The sequence below is a fragment of the Hemiscyllium ocellatum genome, chromosome 10 (assembly GCF_020745735.1).
Source record: "Hemiscyllium ocellatum isolate sHemOce1 chromosome 10, sHemOce1.pat.X.cur, whole genome shotgun sequence".
Taxonomy (NCBI): Eukaryota; Metazoa; Chordata; class Chondrichthyes; order Orectolobiformes; family Hemiscylliidae; genus Hemiscyllium; species Hemiscyllium ocellatum.
Window position 1 is genome coordinate 68,616,304 of NC_083410.1, and position 18,763 is coordinate 68,635,066.

Here is an 18,763-nt window from a genome sequence, read left to right on the forward strand (position 1 = left end):
GTGCCTGTCTTAGGTTGTCCCTCGCCCGAGGGATCTTTACCCGTCATTGGCTAACCAGTCGTGCTGCATTGAGTAATAGATGGCGACATCCATTTCACCGCCACAAGGACAGACGTGGGCAGCTCAGTAGCATGGTCAGTGGCCTCCGAGAGTGGCTGAGGCCAGTCAGGAATATTGGACAGTCCGCAAGGGCCGCTTGCGAGAACAGCAGTGTTTCGATTGCCGGGGCGCACAGTACATCTCCCCCACCTGCTGTTATGGAAGGATCAATTGACATATCCCCAATTTAGACGGGCAAAATAAATGAGTAGGGGCTCTTTGGACAACCAGGCTTCATTCATGTGGATGAAGATGAAAAGTTAGTCATGGGTACAACAGGATCAGATGAATTCGGAAGAAAACTATTGAGAGAGCTGACATGCACCGGAGAGATAGCATCTACTACGCCCGAATCGCGAGATCACGCAAAGGCGGTAGTAGACCAGTGGAGAGACTAACTGGCAGGTCCCCCATCGCCCGCCCTTAATGCAACCGGCCGCAAGCAAAAAACCCGGCATCATGGCTCACGAGCGGAAGTCACATTACAGCATGTATTGGATATGTCCCTGTCCGTTTGTAGGAGGTCACACACAGGCTGTCGTGTTGTCGGAGTTGGTGGCAGCGGCGTCTCCTGGTGGAGCTCAACGTATGGGGTCCGGTTGAAAAGTAATGATACCGCATCACCTTTAAATCAGTGAGATGGGGCTGTGGGAATGCAATAAAAAGGAGTCCCCGCATCACCAGGGTGATATATGGCGGGGTCAGTCAGGAACCATGTGACTACTATGAGAAATAAAAGTGTTGTGTTGCATAGGGTGTTTGGGGTGGCATGTCTGGGAGACCGGAATGGACGGGAGGCGGTCCCCAAATTCTCCAGTCAGTACTCCTGAACATAAGGTTTGTGCTCATGTGGACTGTCAAATGCAACCAGGAAGAGTGTACTCAACCATTTGTGTAAGAGGAATGGGGGCAGATATAAAGACCATGGTGAAAATAATGAAGGTAGTCTGAAACCCTTAACCATTCTTATGAGTTGCGGACCTGTACGTGGCAGTATTTCAATGAAAAATATCCACCGAAAGGAGTCACATAAAAATAGAGAGAACTCTGTGTGAGGTAGACGGAGTGGTTTCACGTAAGGGAAGGGGTACAACTTTACACAAAGGAAGTCAGAGGGATTCGTGATCTCAAATCAGAGAAAAAGGCTCCCCAGCATGGGCTGCCACAAAAAGGCAGTCGAGGCAGGGGTAGCCAGATTATACTATAGGTGTTTTAATGTTCGTCGAATTACGGAGAGGCAGAGGAAAAATGTAAAAAACGTAATCATGACACTGGTCCAGTGTCGGTGAGGTAATTGTGGGGAGCAGTCACGCAAAAGGTGTCAAGTCGCAATATTCTGACAAAGTTAAAATCAAGTGTGCGCAGACTGTGGAAGACAATTAGTAGGATAATCCGTGTCAATTTGAGCAGCAGCACTACACGGGGTAGATGAAAGTCGGGACACTGATACAAATGCAAGATAGTACGAGTGGCAGTTATGACTCGGTGGGAATGTGTGCTAGCAGCTGCAGGAGCACAGGCACCTGTATGTTTTAAAACGCAATGTTTGAAGAGCAAAAACATTCGTCCAGGAGTTGTGTCGAAACAAAATAGAGTAAGTCCCTCGAGAGGGAAGTGGGATTGGTAATAGTGAGAAGGGAACCACAATAGACTGCATAGGGGAAGGCAAACGGTACGCTTTGATAATGAACAGTAAGGGACACAAGTAGTTTCGATTAGCACACCGGGGAACTGCCGGTGCTCGGGGCGCACAACCAATGGTGTTGTCGTAGGACAATCGTTCGATGAGGCGCCCATGGAGACCGTTTAGTATAAAGGTGGAAATGATGGGGATCCCGATCAACTCTGTGGTAATAGGACAATAGAGCAGGTGAAATTCCAGTGTGTGGTTAGGGAAGACAAAGCGCAGGAGATGCCCCTAGCCTCACAGGGCGCGCAGAATAAGCGGCAAGGTAGCCGGGAACCCCCTTTGGCAAGCAGGGCGGGATTGCTGCCCTCAGACACTTGGGTAGGATATTGGAGCGATCCACGACTGTGAGGCAGAAAGTATTGGTAACATCAGGAAGGGCGCCTATACAATGGAGAAAGACCAATGCAGATAAAAAAGGGGGGTTGAGCCACCAGCTAAAGGGCACAACCTTATCCTGGCGGCTATTTGCCCACTCAAAGCGGAGTCCATGATAAACAAGGTGAATCTCTTAACATGAGGCTGAATGAAGAGTTTAGAGAGCGGAATAAAGTACATGAAGAGTAAGGATATCAGTGAAATGGACCCATGTCGGGCCGTGTCAAGGTGGGGCTGCACGTTTCCAGCTCAAACTGCACCTCCCCATCAGGTCGTGTCTCATCGAGTGATTTTAGAGATATATTAGGTTGTGCTGACCTGGAGCAATGAGAGAAGTGGTGCGTGTAGTGGCGTATGTGTTTCCAGCCAGCTCGGTACAAGATATGATGATGATGATTATGGAGCGGGGCCGTTCTCACTGGGAGCCTCATGAGCAAAGCAAAACTCTGGGCAATTGGGAGATTTGCGGTGGTACGAAGTTGGACCAATTCCCTGAGGGGGCTTGTTGCCCTGAATGAGGCGCAGAACGAGAGGTGCACGGACGATCCTGGACTAATGAAGAACCTGCTTGTGAGAGGGGCCGTGTGCTCTAGCCAAAGGAGTGTGCGCAGGTGCTGCGGGCATGTTGGAAAGGAGACAGAGAGAGAGAGAATCTCAAAAAGCTGGTCGGACAAATTAGGACAGAAATTGGCTGTGCAGCAGTCTCCTACGTGAAATACATAAAGATTTGATGAATTTGGGGGAAGTAGCAGCCTTTAAAAGATACCCCTAGGAGAGGATTCATAGAGGAACCTGGTCACCCTGCCGTTCTCAGTGCGAACCTGTGCGTCGCCAAAGCTATGAACAGGTGAATTGGCGAGGAGTACTCGCAGTTGAGGAGACTGAAGGATTTGGGCCGGGCATGAGAGTTGGGAAGTCCTGGTAGCAAACCTCAGGAAGCATAAGATTTGGGAAGTCCTGGTAGCAAACCTCAGGAAGCATAAGATTTGGGAAGTCCTGGTAGCACACCTCAGGGAGCTTAAAACCTTAAAAAGAGATGGAGCGTAGGGATCAGCGGATCCTCGATTCAGTGAGAACCAGGTGAATTCAATGCAGGCAGAGTGAAAGACAAAGCTAAGACGACCTCAGATCCGGCGGTGAACATAAAGTGTGTAGGTTTGGGAGAAAATGATGAAGGGGCGTGACCATGGCGTGGGGAATGGGAAGCGGGGTGTAGGACAGGGCAGTACAATCGGCAAGGGGAGTCTGCACTAGATTCCACTGGGGAAGGTTTGGTAGTGTCTGGCAGTTACAGGTTGCATATTCAAAGCATCGGAGAGTGTAGCTTCAGCCAGGTAGACTGGCTGGCATCTTCACCCCGCACGGTTGCCAATACCCGTTTTAAGGACTAGAAATGGCAGTGTCTGTGGCAGCAGTAGCTCAACCCTCCCTAGCCGCAAACTTGAGGAGGGGGGGGACAAGTAGCAGGAGATTGCTTTAAAATGAGCATCCATAATGCTTTAGCGAAAGAAAAAATCTGTGGACTTGGGAGAAAAGATAAAAAAAAAGGGTGCGTGAGAAGGGGCTTTAAAATTTGGAGGGCATAGACGGAAGAAGGAGTAGGTGGGCACCCCCTCGTTCTTGGCACTTTGTGAACACGAGGGAAAAAAAAAGGGATGGCCTAAACACCCATGCCGGCGGACAAAAAGGTGAGTGAGCGGCCACAAGGAAAAGAGATGGGCCAAGCACCCTGCTGTGTGCTGAGTAGCACGTCCTAGTTGGAGGCCTGAGGCCTGTGACCAGCGGGGGAAAAAGAGAGAGAGACAAAAATAAATGGGTTGGGGGATATTTGGGCAGTGGGATGGCCAAACACTGGACATACAAAACATTGTAAATGAAAACGCACAGTATGGCGATACGGCAATGCGCATGTTGTTGGTCGGGACGTTATAGTTAAAAGTAAAAGGTACAACCTGTCAACCAAGATGTGGTTAGAGGCATGATTCATATCGAGATCCCAGTAACTGAAGAGGACCTGTTCATCGAGTAATCCCATGGAGTAGGGCAATGACGCTTGAGAGACCCATCGGTGTAGTGGTGGCGCGGTAGTTGAGCTAATAGGGTGGCAGAACGTCCGCAGGCGAGCAGCCCCTTCTAGACTGTGCAATCCTGCCAAGAGTGAGCATTCGCGCCAAAAGCGAACGGGCACCGCCCCAACTGAGCGTTCGTGCCAAAAGTTAGCTGGCCCCGCCCAACCTGAGCCTTCGCGCCAAAAGCAAGAAAGCCCGCCAAGAACTGAGATGACCCGCCAAAACTAGGGTGAGCACGGGACACCCCGGGATTTTCCGTCTTAGGATTCCACAACTGTAGTGTTATTAAAATAAAAAGCTCCACCATCCCTTCCTGCGCCTCCTCCCTACATCCAGGTATTCCTTTCCAAGTATAAGAGTAATTAAAAGTGATAGTGGGGGAACAAGCGGTATTTAATCCTAAAAATCAAGATGAGACTATGGAGAAAAATCCCAGACCATTAAGTGATCAATCCCAAACCGCTAAGTGTAGGGAACAACACTCACGTACTCCGACAGCAGTAAAACTGCTTTCGGCTGCTGGGCGGCTTCCCACGGTCCCTCTCCGTCACTCAGGCTGTCGGCGCCGGTCCACTGTACACCGAGACCTGGGATGAAACATTTGCTGCGACACCTCCGTTCGCCACGTCTGTTAAAAATCACTGCACTCACTCCCCCTCTCACTGGGCCGGCCCCACACTGGTTTTCATCCACATACATGCCAATCCACGCATACTGTCGGTGTGTCCGTACTCACGTCTCAGCCTGTCGCAGTCCCTTGTCCCTAGTTTTAGTGACATGTTTCGAGGCATTATATCCTCGCAGAAACTGACAATCTGTGTGAAATCGTAGCAAATCTCGGTCGGGGGCGTCCAAAATGGCTGGGGTTGTGGTGGAGGTACAGTGGCCCCCTTGCCACTGCGGGTTGAATGTGACTAACAGTTTCGTCTTCCACCCCAGGGATTTATCGGCGGTCGGTGGTGCCCAATCAGTAGGGGGTTTCCCTAGGGCTATTGTTTGCCGCACTGAATATTGCGGCGAGAGTAGGAGACCGTTTAAAATCTTGGTCATTAGCGCCGTATCTGTGAAGGTCTCTTTTAGTCTCGTCAATATCAGGTCTTTTTGGGCGGGCGCTTGGTTAAACACTTGATCCAGTGCTGTCTTGTGCACTGCTTACACTGTCCAGTAATAAATGGGCATGCCAAGTTACGTCTGTGCCAACCGTGAGGTGCCACCAGGGCACTCCGGGGCGTGATGGTCGAAATTGGGTCATTTTTGGTGGTCCAAAGTTCAAGTCCCCCATGACGGATCTCACCTGGTGGGTACCGCTTTAAAAACAGCGCGTTTTTCAAAAGCCTGACCTTCGCGTGGCAGATCTCTGCTCTTAACAACCGGTCTAAGGCAAACGCCTGTGCAGGTAAACCCTATCCAGGAGATGAGATCCGCCCTCTGTCCCCTTGGGATGCTAGCAGCGAGTGTGTCTATCGATAGTTGTCAGAGTTAAAGTGCTTATTAAAAAGAGAAAGGATCCAATCAGTCAAGTGCGGTCAGCGCTGTATTAATTAATTTCAAAAAGCGTCCAGGCTCCGTAAGCCACGCTGTATCTTAACTCAGAAAGCTGCGTCCAGGATCCGAAATCCACGCATTAACTTAACTCAAAAACCGCGTCCAGGATCCGAAATCCACGCGTAAAACTCAACTCAAAAAACTGCGTCCAGGATCCGAAATCCACGCATTAACTTAAGGCTAGCCATGGATCAATTAGTCACTTCAGTACCGCGAAAACAGGCAGGTATTAGTGAAGAAGTGAGAAAATAGCTTACCAGTATGGACTCTGCAACGTTGCTGCCAAACTGATTTAAAAGTACTGTTTGTGTTGGTGAGGATCAGGGAGCAGACAAAGACTGACTAACTAAAAATTTACCTACTGGAAGTCTTTGCTTTAACAGGCGCTTCCTCACCTTTTAAAAGTTCGGCCGAAAGTTTGTCTGCCCTCTGGTCCGCCAACGTGGCCAACTTGCGGTCGTCTCTTTCCCTTCCCACGTTCAGGCTCACCATCTGTTGGGACGGACCCGCAGGGTCTCGTCTCCATGTGTTCTTTGGAAGGAGAGATCACACCGGCTAGAGTTTGGAGCAAAAACACCGTTTATTACAGAATCAAGACTGGCAAACTATACAACGAATTCAAAGGCATGCAATTCGTTGGAGAAGGCGTTCTGTCTTCCTCTACAGACCTGGAGCAGTTATACTTCGCGCTTCCTCGAGTTCCCGGTCAGGTTCCCCTCGTTCGGATCTCTCATTGGTCGGTTCACCTGTCTGTGAAGGGATTAGTGTCTCTATTGGCTGCCCCGAGATACCTGTCCAGCTCCTGCTGTGCTGAACAATGGGTAGACATCCTGGGTTCAGCAGTTTCCGATCTTGTAATTTAAAAGTTTATTGTTTGGAAGGGTTTCCTCATTGCTATGCGTCTGGCTGTCTGGGCGTTCACAATAGTTCTCCATAGTTGAATATACAGGTATTATCATTTAACACAGGACCCGAATGAGTTTGACGTCAGCGGAGGCATTAGCAAGTATTTTATCAATCAAGTGTAGTATCGGTGCGATTTACACTATCCGATAGTTACCGGTTTCCTTTATTAACAATGAGATTGTAACAGGATGATCTGAAACTGACGGACATGTTCTAATCCCCAAGGAATGTGGCCTTAGGCAGACAGTCCTGCAGTGGCTGGGTTTACTTTACATGGCTGTGTTTTAGCTGGTACCTGACAGTGTCTGCTTTAATAATGGTGCTCCCCTCCCTAGCCCCAATGTAGGTACCCCGATAGCAGATTATCCCCAACAGGTCCCTCCTTGGTTCCCTTACCACCTCGCACAGACTCAAATTCCAGCAGTTATGTCCTCTATCACTTGACCATCTTGATGAGTAGTAGTCCTACTGAGCCATTCTTGGTGAACATTGAAGTTTTGACCCACAGTGCAACCTGTGCCCTTGCCACCCTCAGTGCTTCCTCCGAATGTTGATAAATTAGTGCTGTTCCACATTGATCTGCCGAGGGAAGATATTCTACAATAATTAGCAGGGGATTTTCTTTCCCATGACACTTCATGGTATCTGGAGTCAATGCTGAGGGCCTCCAGAGCAACTGTCTCTCATCTGTATGCTATTAAGCTGCCACTTCTGCTGGGTCTACCTGGCCGGTTGGATAGGATGGTGATGCTGGTGTGTCTGGGAGTTTGTGACATATGATTCCATGAGTATGATAATGTCAGACTTTTGCTTGGTTAATCTGAAATGCAGCTGTCCCAATTTTCACACTAGTTCACCAGATGTTAGTAAGGGGACTTCGCAGGGTTATTGGGGTTATGTTTGCCACTGTCATTTTTCATGCTTAGGTTGATTGGCAGCTTCCTTCTCTAAAGGAGATTAATACATAATAATTTAGCATTTTATCATTATTAGAACTTTGATTTCAGATTTTGAAAATTAATTTCAAATCCCATTACCTGCTATGGTGAGGTTTAAACCCAGTCCCTAGAGCATTACCTATGTTGTTGGACTAGTAATCCAGAGACAATACAACCAGAACATCACATCCTCCTAAATTAGGCTTGCAGTGCACGTATTTGAGAATACGGATGTGGCAGATGAGTTATGTATGCTACAGACATGTGCAGAAATATAATGATGGTGGGAGAGTGCAGTTTGCATTTGTTTCTATTGAGGGAAAATATGCATCTAAAAACCTTGTAAAATAAAAATCAAGTTAAAAATAAAACATGAATAAAATGATCTTTAAGGACATCAACCAGGTTGATTTTTCAGACAATTGATTGTGGTTTCATGGTCATCATTAGATTCTTAATTTTAGGTTTTTATTGCATTCACACCACAATCTGCCATGATGAACTTGTACCTAGATCCCAGATGTTCTTTGGATTAATAGTTGAGCAGTAATACCATTAGGCCATCATGTTCCCTGTGTTTGTAGATTGGACATCCCCAACATCTTACAAGAGATTTTAGCCTGTAGCAATCTATTGCCTAAATTTCATGATAGTCTCTCTCTCTCTCTCTCTCTTTGGTGCAGTTATTTGATGAAATAGAAATCACCATGATGAATATTTACCACTTAAACCTTGAGAGGAATGGATCTGGAACCGCCTTTGGTAAGTGGTTAAGATTATGATCGGTACTTTGTAAACTTTTCTTATAATTTATTTTAAGCAACGTTCAGCAGCTCTCTTGTACTATTGTCTTGCACTTAGGACTTCTGTTTCATGGTACTTCAATGTTCTAACACTACTGCAAACCATGTCCCATTTTTCAAACAGTTTGTGAATCAGTGAATTAAATAACTGGAAATGGTTTATGTTTTAACCCCCTAACTCTGTGGTCAAGAAATCTACAGCAGCAGAGATTTTATTTATAAAATGATTGTTTCTGTTCAGAAATACTAAAGCCCTTTTTTTTCCCTTCAGAAGGTGGCGGTGAGCTATTTCTTCAATTCACTGCAGTCCATTTGGTTAGGTAAACCCACAATGCCAGGGAATTCCAGGATTTTGACCCAGCAACAGTGAAGGAATGGCGACATATTTCCAAGTCAGGATAGTGAGTGGCTTGAAGTGGAACTTGCTGGGAGTGGTGTTTCCATGTATCTGTTACCCTTGTTCTTCTAGACTGTAATGTTGTGGGTTGGTAAGATGCTGTATTAGGAACCTTTTAGTGAATTTCTGCAGTAGATGGGACTTCATGCACCGATTCCTTCGTACAAATGAGCACACGCAAGAAATATTTGTGCGGTACTTTAACAATTTAAGTTAAAGGAAAATGTTAATGTTTCACTTACTTCCTGCAGATTAAAGCTGCAGTTCACACAATTTAGTTAGAGGGAAAAAAAATCTGCAGCAGCTAGAAGAACACAGCAAGCCAAGTGGCATCAAGAGATAGAGAAGTCAATTTTTGGGTACAACCGTTCTTCAGGACTGGTGGTGGGGGGGTGGGGGGTGAGGGGAGTTGCAGATAAAGGTGGTAGGGCATGAGGGTTTTGGGTGGGGAAAGAGGTGGAGTAGCGAGGTAGTGATAGGTGAACACAGATAGTGGGTACAATGTGGTTGGTTGATTGGAAGGAAGGGTCAGTAAGTGGACTGGAAGGGAGCCGGAGGAGCTGGAAAGGGAGTTGGGAATGGGAAGGAAGGTTATTTGAAATTGGAAAACTCCATGAATCTCTGTCTCACCTGGAAGAACTGTTTGGGGCCCTGGACGGAGGTGAGGGGATGATGTGCTGGCAGGTTTTGCACCAGGAAGGGAATGTACCAGAGTGGTGGGGAGAGTGGTGCGAACCAAGGTAGGGGCCCTTGTGAAAGGCAGAGAGGGAGATGTTCTTGGTGGTGGGGTCTGAATTGGCAGAAGTGTTAACAATGATACGTTGGATGCAGAGACTGGTTGGGGTACAAGGTGAGGACAAGGGGGACCCTGTCATTATTGTATTTGGAAGGGGGTGGGGTTTAGAGCAGTGGAGCATGAAATGGAGAGGCAGTGGAGGGCTGTCTGGATGATGGAAGGGGGAAAGCACATTGTTCAAAATAGGTGTGCATCTGGGATGCTTGGGAGTGGAATGTCTCCTTGTCCAAACAGATGAGATGGAAGAATTGGGAAAACAAGATGGACTTCTTGTAGGATAATAGGTGGGAAGAGGTGTAGTTCTGGTAGTTGTGGGAGTCTGAGAGTTTATAGTAAATGTATGTCTGTAGACTGTCACCAGAGATGGAAACAAAGAGGTCAAGAAAGGGGAGGGAGGTGTCCGAGATTGACTATGTGAATTTAAAGGCAGGGTGGAAGTTGTTGACAAAGTCGATGAACTACTCTAGTTCAACCTGGGTGCAGAATGCAGCACTGACGCTGTCATTGATGCACATAATCTTGGCGAAAGTGAGGACTGCAGATGCTGGAGATTAGAGTCGAAAGTGTGGTGCTGGAAGGCAAAAGCCTGATGAAGGGCCTTTGTCCAAAACGTCGATTCTCCTGCACCTCGGGTGCTGCCTGACCTGAACATGATTTAGTCTACTGCATTCGCTGCACTCAATGTGGTCTCCATAACATTGGGGAAACAACGTTTAGATTGGGTGACCACATTGCAGAACACCTACATTCTGACCTAAAAAAGATCCTGTCGTTCCAGTTGCCTGTCACTTCACCGCACCACCCTCTTACCTGGCCAACACCTCTGACTAAGGCTTGCTGCGGTGCTCCAGTAAAGTTCAGCTCAAGCTGGAAGAACAGCATCTCATTTCTCGCTTGGGGACCCTGCAGCCGCCTTGACTCAATATTGAGTTCAACAACTTTAGGGCTTGAGCTCTCTGATGTCCTTAGCCCAAACCCCACAACCAGGCCTTGTTATCGCATTGTCCAATATTACACGCACCCCATTATTAGCCTCTAACCGTCCCCATTAATAGTTATTCACCTCCTAGCTAGATCATTATGCACCTCTTTGTCTGTCCAAATGTGTTTCCTCTTTGGTCTTTACCCTGACCTATTGTTTACTCCTTATCCCTTCCTCTCGCCCTGTTCTCTGCATATAAACTGACATTTCTTTAGCCATTCAGTTCTGAGGAAAGATTACTCAACCTGAAATACTTACTCTGATTTCTCTCCACAGATGCTGCCAGACCTGCTGAGCTTTTCCAGCAATTTTTGTATTCGTTTCCTGTAATTGAACAATTCCTTTCTTGAATGAAGCAGTTCCATTTGCTATATTTTAGTCTGAGCCTTTCTAAAAGCTAGTGAATTTTCAAAAAATTAACTCCAGTGCATCTACTGGTTAAGCACCTCTTTTAAGACCCTAGGATGAAATCCATCATGATTTGGGACATTCAGTGCACAGCTTTATCCATTTACGTGATGATTAATTTTATTCAGTTCCTCTCTGCCTTCCATCTCCAGATTTACAGCTACCTTTTGGAAAGTTTATGTATGTTTTTCAGTGAAGATAAGCAAAATATTCAGTTATATCATCTGCCATTTCCATGTTATCTACAATAAACTGTCCAGTCTCTTTTTTTTAAAGAAGACCAATTTCATTTTAACCTCCTTTTTCTTTTTAATTACTTGTAGAAACTCTTGTTATCTATTTTCTTTACAGCTAGCATCCTTTCATGCTGTTTCTTTCTCCTGATTAATCCTTTAGTTGTTCTGTGCTGTTCTTTAGATTTTGCCATTCATCTTTGCATAATTGTTTCTTCAGACAGAGTGGTTGACAGGGATTATCTGCCTGGTTGAGCTTGTTCCCACTTTGAACGTAATTTGTCTCACTTTCTTCAATTCAGAAGTGAAACTGTGGGAACCCTAAGTATCAAGTTACACCTTAATGTCAGGGCAAGGTGCAAATCTTTTACTCTGGTATCTAGACATATGCATCAGATTCTGCTTCCTGCTTCATTCGGAACTGGAAACATTCACTTTGCTTCCAATTTCTTTTTTGATTTCCCATTTTAATGGCTTCCTGTATTACGTTGCCATGATCAGTTAACTCATCGATCCTACAGCCCTCACCTTCAACCAAATGAGTAGTGAGGACTTCAGACTTTTTGACCAATTGCAAAAGCTGAGGTCTTGCACTCCTGGCTTCTGGATCCCCTTACCTGCCTCGTGAGTCACATGCTCCTTGACCACTTACCCAATTTGAAGATCCTATTCTAACAGGTATAACAGCTGTCTGGTGCAAAATATCCTGATAAATTTTTTTTTTCTGCCACTGATACATTGTGTTGTCTGTAGTTCAGCTCCAGCTCATAAAATGGAGCTGAAGTTATCAATCCGTTCATTTACTGCAGCCACTGAATTTGAGAGCACCCACATTCTACAATTGTGACACAAATTGCTATCTTAATGTGTTTAAGTAACTTATTCAAATTATCCATTTCTTTTTGTAATATGTTATTAAACCTATCAAGATCACTTCTACTATTTAAACACTTAGGAATAGAACAGACTAATTAGCCTCTTCCTCTGCAGTAGAATAAGCACCAACTACTTGCAGGTTAAAAAAAAATGTAAAGGAGTGCATTCCTCTCCTAACTACTTACTCACTAAACTGCTAGCATTCTTTCCAAGTTGTCTCCAATTCTATGCTACAGTTGAGCAATGGAAAACTAAATTTTAGTTGGTTGGCTAAACTTCTGCTTTAGCCCAGATGTTGTTACCTTTGTGTCTCTTCATACTGTGTTTATTATTTAAAGATTCAAAAGGACCAACACGTGACTCCTCACAACTGTAGTGTCTTTGCCAATTTCAATGGTGTTCTTAGGTTGATATGTCACCTTATGCTTTGATTTCTGGTTTACTGTCCCATGTATCATGACATCAACTTTGAGTTTTTAAAAATAAGTGTAATTGCCCTGCGTGCCTGAATTAGCCATTGACCCTGATGCACGCAGATGAATTTGTGAAATGTTGGTGCTGGTGGAAACCTTTAGAGGGCAAAGATGAATCTTTTGCTGTGTTGGTGGTAACTTAGTATAATTACATGGGAACAACATACCTGAAGGTTCCCCTCGGAGCCACATGCAATTCTGACTTGAAACTATACAACCCCAACACCGCCGCCCCCGCCCCAAACTCTTGTCGCTGGGTCAAAATCCTGGAATTCCCACCATAATAGTCTCTGTCCACAATATCACGTATCTGGCTGCTGGAGGTATGCTTGAGCTGGGGGTGGGAGTGGCAACATGGTTTTGGGGGGAGGGGGGTTGCAAAGTACCCCAATGGTGAGTACCCCAACAGGTTATTAGCAGGAGTTAACTCAGGCTGTGGTCACGCCCATCATCCAGGCATGATGCGCGAGTAAACCGGGTAATGCAGCAATACATCTAAATGGAACGGAGGATTAAAGGTTAAAAATCTATTGTGAATAAAATTTGCTAAATAAATTCTATTACACAAACGTTTCTTTTAGAGCCACAATCTTACAGTTCACTCCAACCATACTAATTCTCCATCAAACTCCCTTTCCTTGCCAGCTTGGCAGGAAACTCATGAGACTATTCCTTTCAGTCCTGCTGGAAATATACCTACAGGGGCCTATCAGTTTGAGCTGTTACCAAGCTCCAGCCCCTACTGAATCTGAGGACTGCACTCTTCTACAAACAACACTAAAATCCTGAAATTCTCTCCCCAATGACATTTGGGATTTACTTATCCGAAATGGATTGTAGCAGTTCATAAATGCAAATCGCCACCATCACCTCAAGTGTAGCTTGAGATGGAGAGTAAGTGATCGTCCAGCTAATGACTCCCACATCCTGCAATGAATGAAAATAACTTTGCTGTATTTGCAAGGACTTTCTGGCTTGTATCCTGAAAGTTAATGATAATGCTTCACATTAAAAAAAAAAAATTTTGTTTTAGTGTGGAATGTAACAGCAAGTTGAAACAGCTTACAAATATCTGCGACTCAATACAATAAATTTTTGTGGTTTGCAGTGTTGCTTTTTTTTGTAATTAATAGATTCTTTTGTGTAAGATTGTGCACTTCAACTCCAAATATTTATCATTTTTGGAACTAAAGCACCAACTTAGGCACAAAATTTCTTTGGTAAAAAATTTACTTTCTTTGCTTCACCCTTGAAGGTTTTGCAGTTGCTGGACAGGTTGATGGAAAGCAGCACAATAATTCTTTGTTTGTGAGTGATGTTCTTCCTGATGGTCTCGCCTATAGAGAAGGTACGATTACATTTAAAAAGATCTTGTGCTCACTGAAGTAGCGGGTTTTAGCATTAATGTAACACTCTATTTTACCATCCAGCGTCTGAACTTTTAATGGTTAACCTGCAATCCTTGGTTTCTGAGTGCAGACAATATTGCTCGTGACTGGTTTTCTCATAGTGGAGTAGTATTCAGAAACTCATTGTCCAGGTTTCTATATACAGTATATATTGGTTGAGCGTCAAAGAGCTATATATAGATGCTGCACACTCATATTGTTTGGGTAATTTTTTTGAATGCCTTGCTAATTATCATACTGCTTATCCAACAATTCTACATTAGCAAAGATTTGCTTCCAGTTAAATTTTGGGAAAACTGGAATCATTGCTTTCAATCCCCCTCCAAGTGCTTTCATCCCTAAATCTAATAATGATCTGAGATCAAGCAAGCCTGTTTGTAACATTGGTGTCACATTTGTTCTCAAGGGGAGTTTCTGACCTCATGTTCATGCTATATTACTAAGAACATCTATTTCCACCTCCTTCGCATCACCCAACTTCGCACAAGTCTCAGCTTGCCTTCTGTTGAAACCCTCATTTATGCCTTTGTTACTTCTAGACTCAATTATTCCAGTGCATATCCGCCTGGCCTCCTACATTCTACCCTCCATAAATCTAAGGTAATTCAAAATTCTGATCCCTGTTTTAACTTGCATCAATTCCTGTTCATCTGTCACTTTTGTGCTCACGGACTTACATTGGTTCCCGGTCAAGCAAAGTGTTGACTTTAAAATTCTTGTTTTTCGAATTCCTCCATAGTCTTATAATACTTTACCTCTGTAATCTCTGCCAGCCCTTTATTCTGCTGAGAATCTGCACTGCTCCAGTTCTGGCCTATTGGACTTTTCCAATTGCCGTAGATCTAATATTGGTAGCTATGTCTTCAGCTAAATTGGAAGCTTTGGAATGCCCTCCCTATAACTGTCCACTTTTCTAGCTTGTTTTGCTTTTGTAAAACATTCCTCTTTAATTGAGCTTTTGGTCATCTGACCTCGTGTATATGGCTTCAGTTGTACTTTGTTTTGTAATGCTTTCATTAAAGATACTATATCAGTGAGATAGTATTAGGGTCTAGGGGCATTTTGGTAATGTCCCTACCTCTACACAGAATGTATGTCCCATCTACTCTGGACATATGGGTCGTAATGTTTCTGAATGGGTTGATTAAAAGTGTTTATAAATAAAGTAGCTTGTTCAATCGACTTTTCCTGTGAGGGTACCTAGTTCAGGCGATACCATATAGTGTTGTGTCAGGCACCTGATATTCCTGTGGCATTTAAATGGGACATTGGGAAATTTAACATAAATAGAGACATTACCAAAAATATGTTTCAACAAATCAGGGTTCCATGTGCTTGTGTAAAATTTCTGTTTGATATTTTAACAAACTATAGTGTTTAATGATTTATGACACATTTATATAAGATAACAATCCTGGTAAAATTAATGATTTCATTCATTTAGATTAAATTTTTTTTAAAGCTGAGAAGGGAAATTTGAAGTAAAAGTAGAATATGGTAGTTCAGCTAACATTCAAAAGTTGAGGGTAAATTTGCAGCTTGGGAGAGGAGACTTCTTTAACATTGTTACTGTTCCTGTTTTCTTTCTGTTAGGTGCAAGAGTGGGAGATGAGATCTTGATTATAAATGGTGAAATGGTTGCAAATCTACACCATGCACAAATTGAATCGTTATTTGCAGAGAACCACTTAATACTGACTATCAGAAGGTTCTCATTAGATTGCAACCAAATGCCAACAGACTACAGCGATTCACTAAACCACATGATGTCCCCACCTCCTTCTGACCAATCAAAATTGCTGGTTGAGTTTATTGACAACCTTCTTCCTGTCCCTTCTGGTGAGTTCTGGGTTTCTTTGTAATTACAAAGCTGTGTCATGTTTTTAGAGAAGTGATGGTGTATTTTCTCTTTAAAAACAATTGTGACTTTTTTTTTCAGATGGCAGATGATTCACCCTGAAATCTAAACATCAGCTTTGTGACCTTTGTTTATCTGGTTTAAATCACTTTAATTGTTGTTGATAAGACACTTTAAATTGTTTTGCCGTTTGTTCCTCTGAGTCTCAGAGATACTTATAGAAAAAATTTTCCATGTGCATTTCTGAAGTAGTGCAGGAACTAATGCTGTAATCTTTCATCGTGAGGCACTATGGATTTTGGAATGTGGCATCAGTGAGCAATAGACAAACTTCATCAGCTGGAAATGACAGGATACATAAACATAATCAATATTTTCAATTTTAATAGTCTTTCAAGTACAGCACAGCAATACAGTTTGACTAAATTGTTGCCTGTTTATTTCATAATTTGCTACTGAAGAGTTAAATTGTTTCTTTCCTTTAGTTTTTTATCTCATGTATGCTATTTATTTTGGTGCCTTTTGCAGTGTCACCTGTGATATGACCGATAGGGTGATGCAACTTGGCATGTCTTTGTGCTGATTAGAAAGGAGGTTTTGTGTGAGGAATTGAAAATATAAATGACCAGTGGTACACACTCTAATATGAAGGACATCTAGAACATCAAACTTAGTTTTCAATCTTGGGGAGAGGAATACCATTCATCCCATTGAGTTCATAGTGGCTCACTGTAAGGCAATCTGGTCAGTTTTGTTCCCTGATTGTAGCTGTAAAATTTTATTTCCCTCAAGTGACCATCCAGTTTCCTTTAAATGTTTGGATCATTTTTGGCAAAGTTCTCCATAAATATTGCCTGCCCCTTTAAAAAAGTTGATGATGTTGGACCTCCAGAAGATTCATCAGGTTCTACATTTCTATAAACTGACAACACCAGTGTTGAAAAGTATAAATGAGAATGGAATTCCTCAGATCCAGGTGAGGGCGGTGACTACCTAGTGGAACTATCATTGGGCTGTTAATCTAGAGACCTAGATAATGTTTAGAAGACCTGAGTTTGAATCCTGTCACAATGGTAGAATTTGAATTCATCAAAAAAATCTGTAATTAAGAATCTAATGATAACCATGAATCCATTGTTGATCATTAGTGAACCAGGTAGGTTTTTCCAATGTGCTTTAGAGAAGGAAACTGCCATCCTCACCTTGTCTGGTCTACATGTGGTTGACTCTTTACTACCTTTTGGACAATTCGGCATGAGCAATAAATGCTGGCCTACTAAGCAACACCCTCATCCCATGAATAAGTAAACAGTAAACACACAGGACCTCTAATGTATTTATGCATATTATGACATTTTACAGGAGCACTGTCAAAAAAAATTGATACAAAAACACATTTGACAAATGCTCGCCAAAAGATATATGCCATATACAGTGGCTTGAAGAAGGTGGAGGCATAAACAATAAGCAGAAGTAGCCATTTAACCCATTGACTCTGCTCTACCATTCAACGGGATCATGGCTGATCTGATAATCCTTAACTCCAGTTTATTCCCATAACCCTTGATTTCCTTAATGATTTGTTTTAGATTGCATACACTTAACAACTCAGCCCCAATAGCCCTCCTTGGTAAAGAAAGTCAAAAACAACTACTTTCTGCAAGAATAATGTCTTTCTTATCTCTGTTTCAAATCAATTACTTTTGTTTGGAGATTATGCCCTCTAGTCCCAGACTCCCCACATTGGGGAGCAACCTTTGAGTCTGCCATGTCAAGTCTCCTGATAATCCTATATGTTCCAATAAGATCGTTCATTTTTTTTTCTAAACTCTAATGAGCACAAACCTAAGTGACACAACCTTCCTTCAAGAACATGCCGTTATATTTGCAATCATCTCAGTGAATTGCTGTACTTTCTCCAGTGCCAGTTTGTTTTTCCTGGCCTAAGGGAACCAAAATGATCACCGTATTCCTGCTGTGGTCTGATTAGTAACTTACATAGTTTTAACAAGTTGTTCCTATTGTTATACTCCATTCTATCTGAAGTAACGGTCAACATTCAACAATTTATTTTCCCTATTACTCCACTGACTGTTTAATAGGGATGTTGAGTCTTTTTGACCTGAAATGGTACTATTAAGTCAGTGATGAGTAAAAGGTCCAAATCTGAGGCACACAAAGATTGCTTAGAGTTAAGTGGTAGCGAATGTTACCAAGATGGAGGAAGAATGTAGCCATGGAGAGATTTGCAGACAGGGATGAAAATGTCAATATTAAGCTGGCAGTGAATGTGGGACAGCCAGCACAAGGGTTGATAAGTGAATGGGAATTGGTGAGAGTTCAAATACCCACTGTAAAGGTCAGAATAAGGTCAGGTTTATGAAGAATGCAATATAGGAAGGTGGCTGGAAATGCTCAGAGGAATTGGGTCTAGAGTTAACATGAGATCAACAACAGATAAACTAACCTGGAGACCTGGCAATATTTGAAGTTGAATAGGCTGTTTTTACAATTGAATGTATTTGGATTGAATGTTCAACAGTTAGACATTGAAACTAGGAAACAGTTTTATGATGAAGTTGAAATTTATTAGTGTGTGTATTTTGGTGTCATTTGATAGAGTTCTGGGTTGAGTGTGTGGGTTTGTGTGTGTTTGAAGTTGATATTTGACTTTTGAGAAAAGAGCTACAATACCCACAATTCAATGTGAGATAGTTATTCATAGTACCGAAGAAATTGCCAAGAGGGCTTAGGGAGAGAACATACTTGTTTGAGAGAAGCATGTATCAAGCTGAGTGTTTTTGGCAGAGTAATATGCTAATTATGTTATTCTGGATTGGTGGTGCTGGAAGAGCACAGCAGTTCAGGCAGCATCCAAGGAGCAGCGAAATCGACATTTCGGGCAA

At 43.3% G+C, this 18,763-nt stretch overlaps 1 protein-coding gene across 1 annotated transcript in view; it reads left to right on the plus strand.

Moving 5' to 3' along the window:
- LOC132819796 (rho guanine nucleotide exchange factor TIAM2) overlaps positions 1-18,763 on the plus strand; it is a 401,154-nt gene that overhangs the window by 269,397 nt on the left and 112,994 nt on the right. The window contains exons 12-14 of the mRNA XM_060831569.1: positions 8,306-8,384; positions 13,846-13,938; positions 15,593-15,838. Of these exons, the coding sequence (XP_060687552.1) occupies positions 8,306-8,384; positions 13,846-13,938; positions 15,593-15,838 (418 nt within the window). The remainder of the gene's footprint in view (positions 1-8,305; positions 8,385-13,845; positions 13,939-15,592; positions 15,839-18,763) is intronic.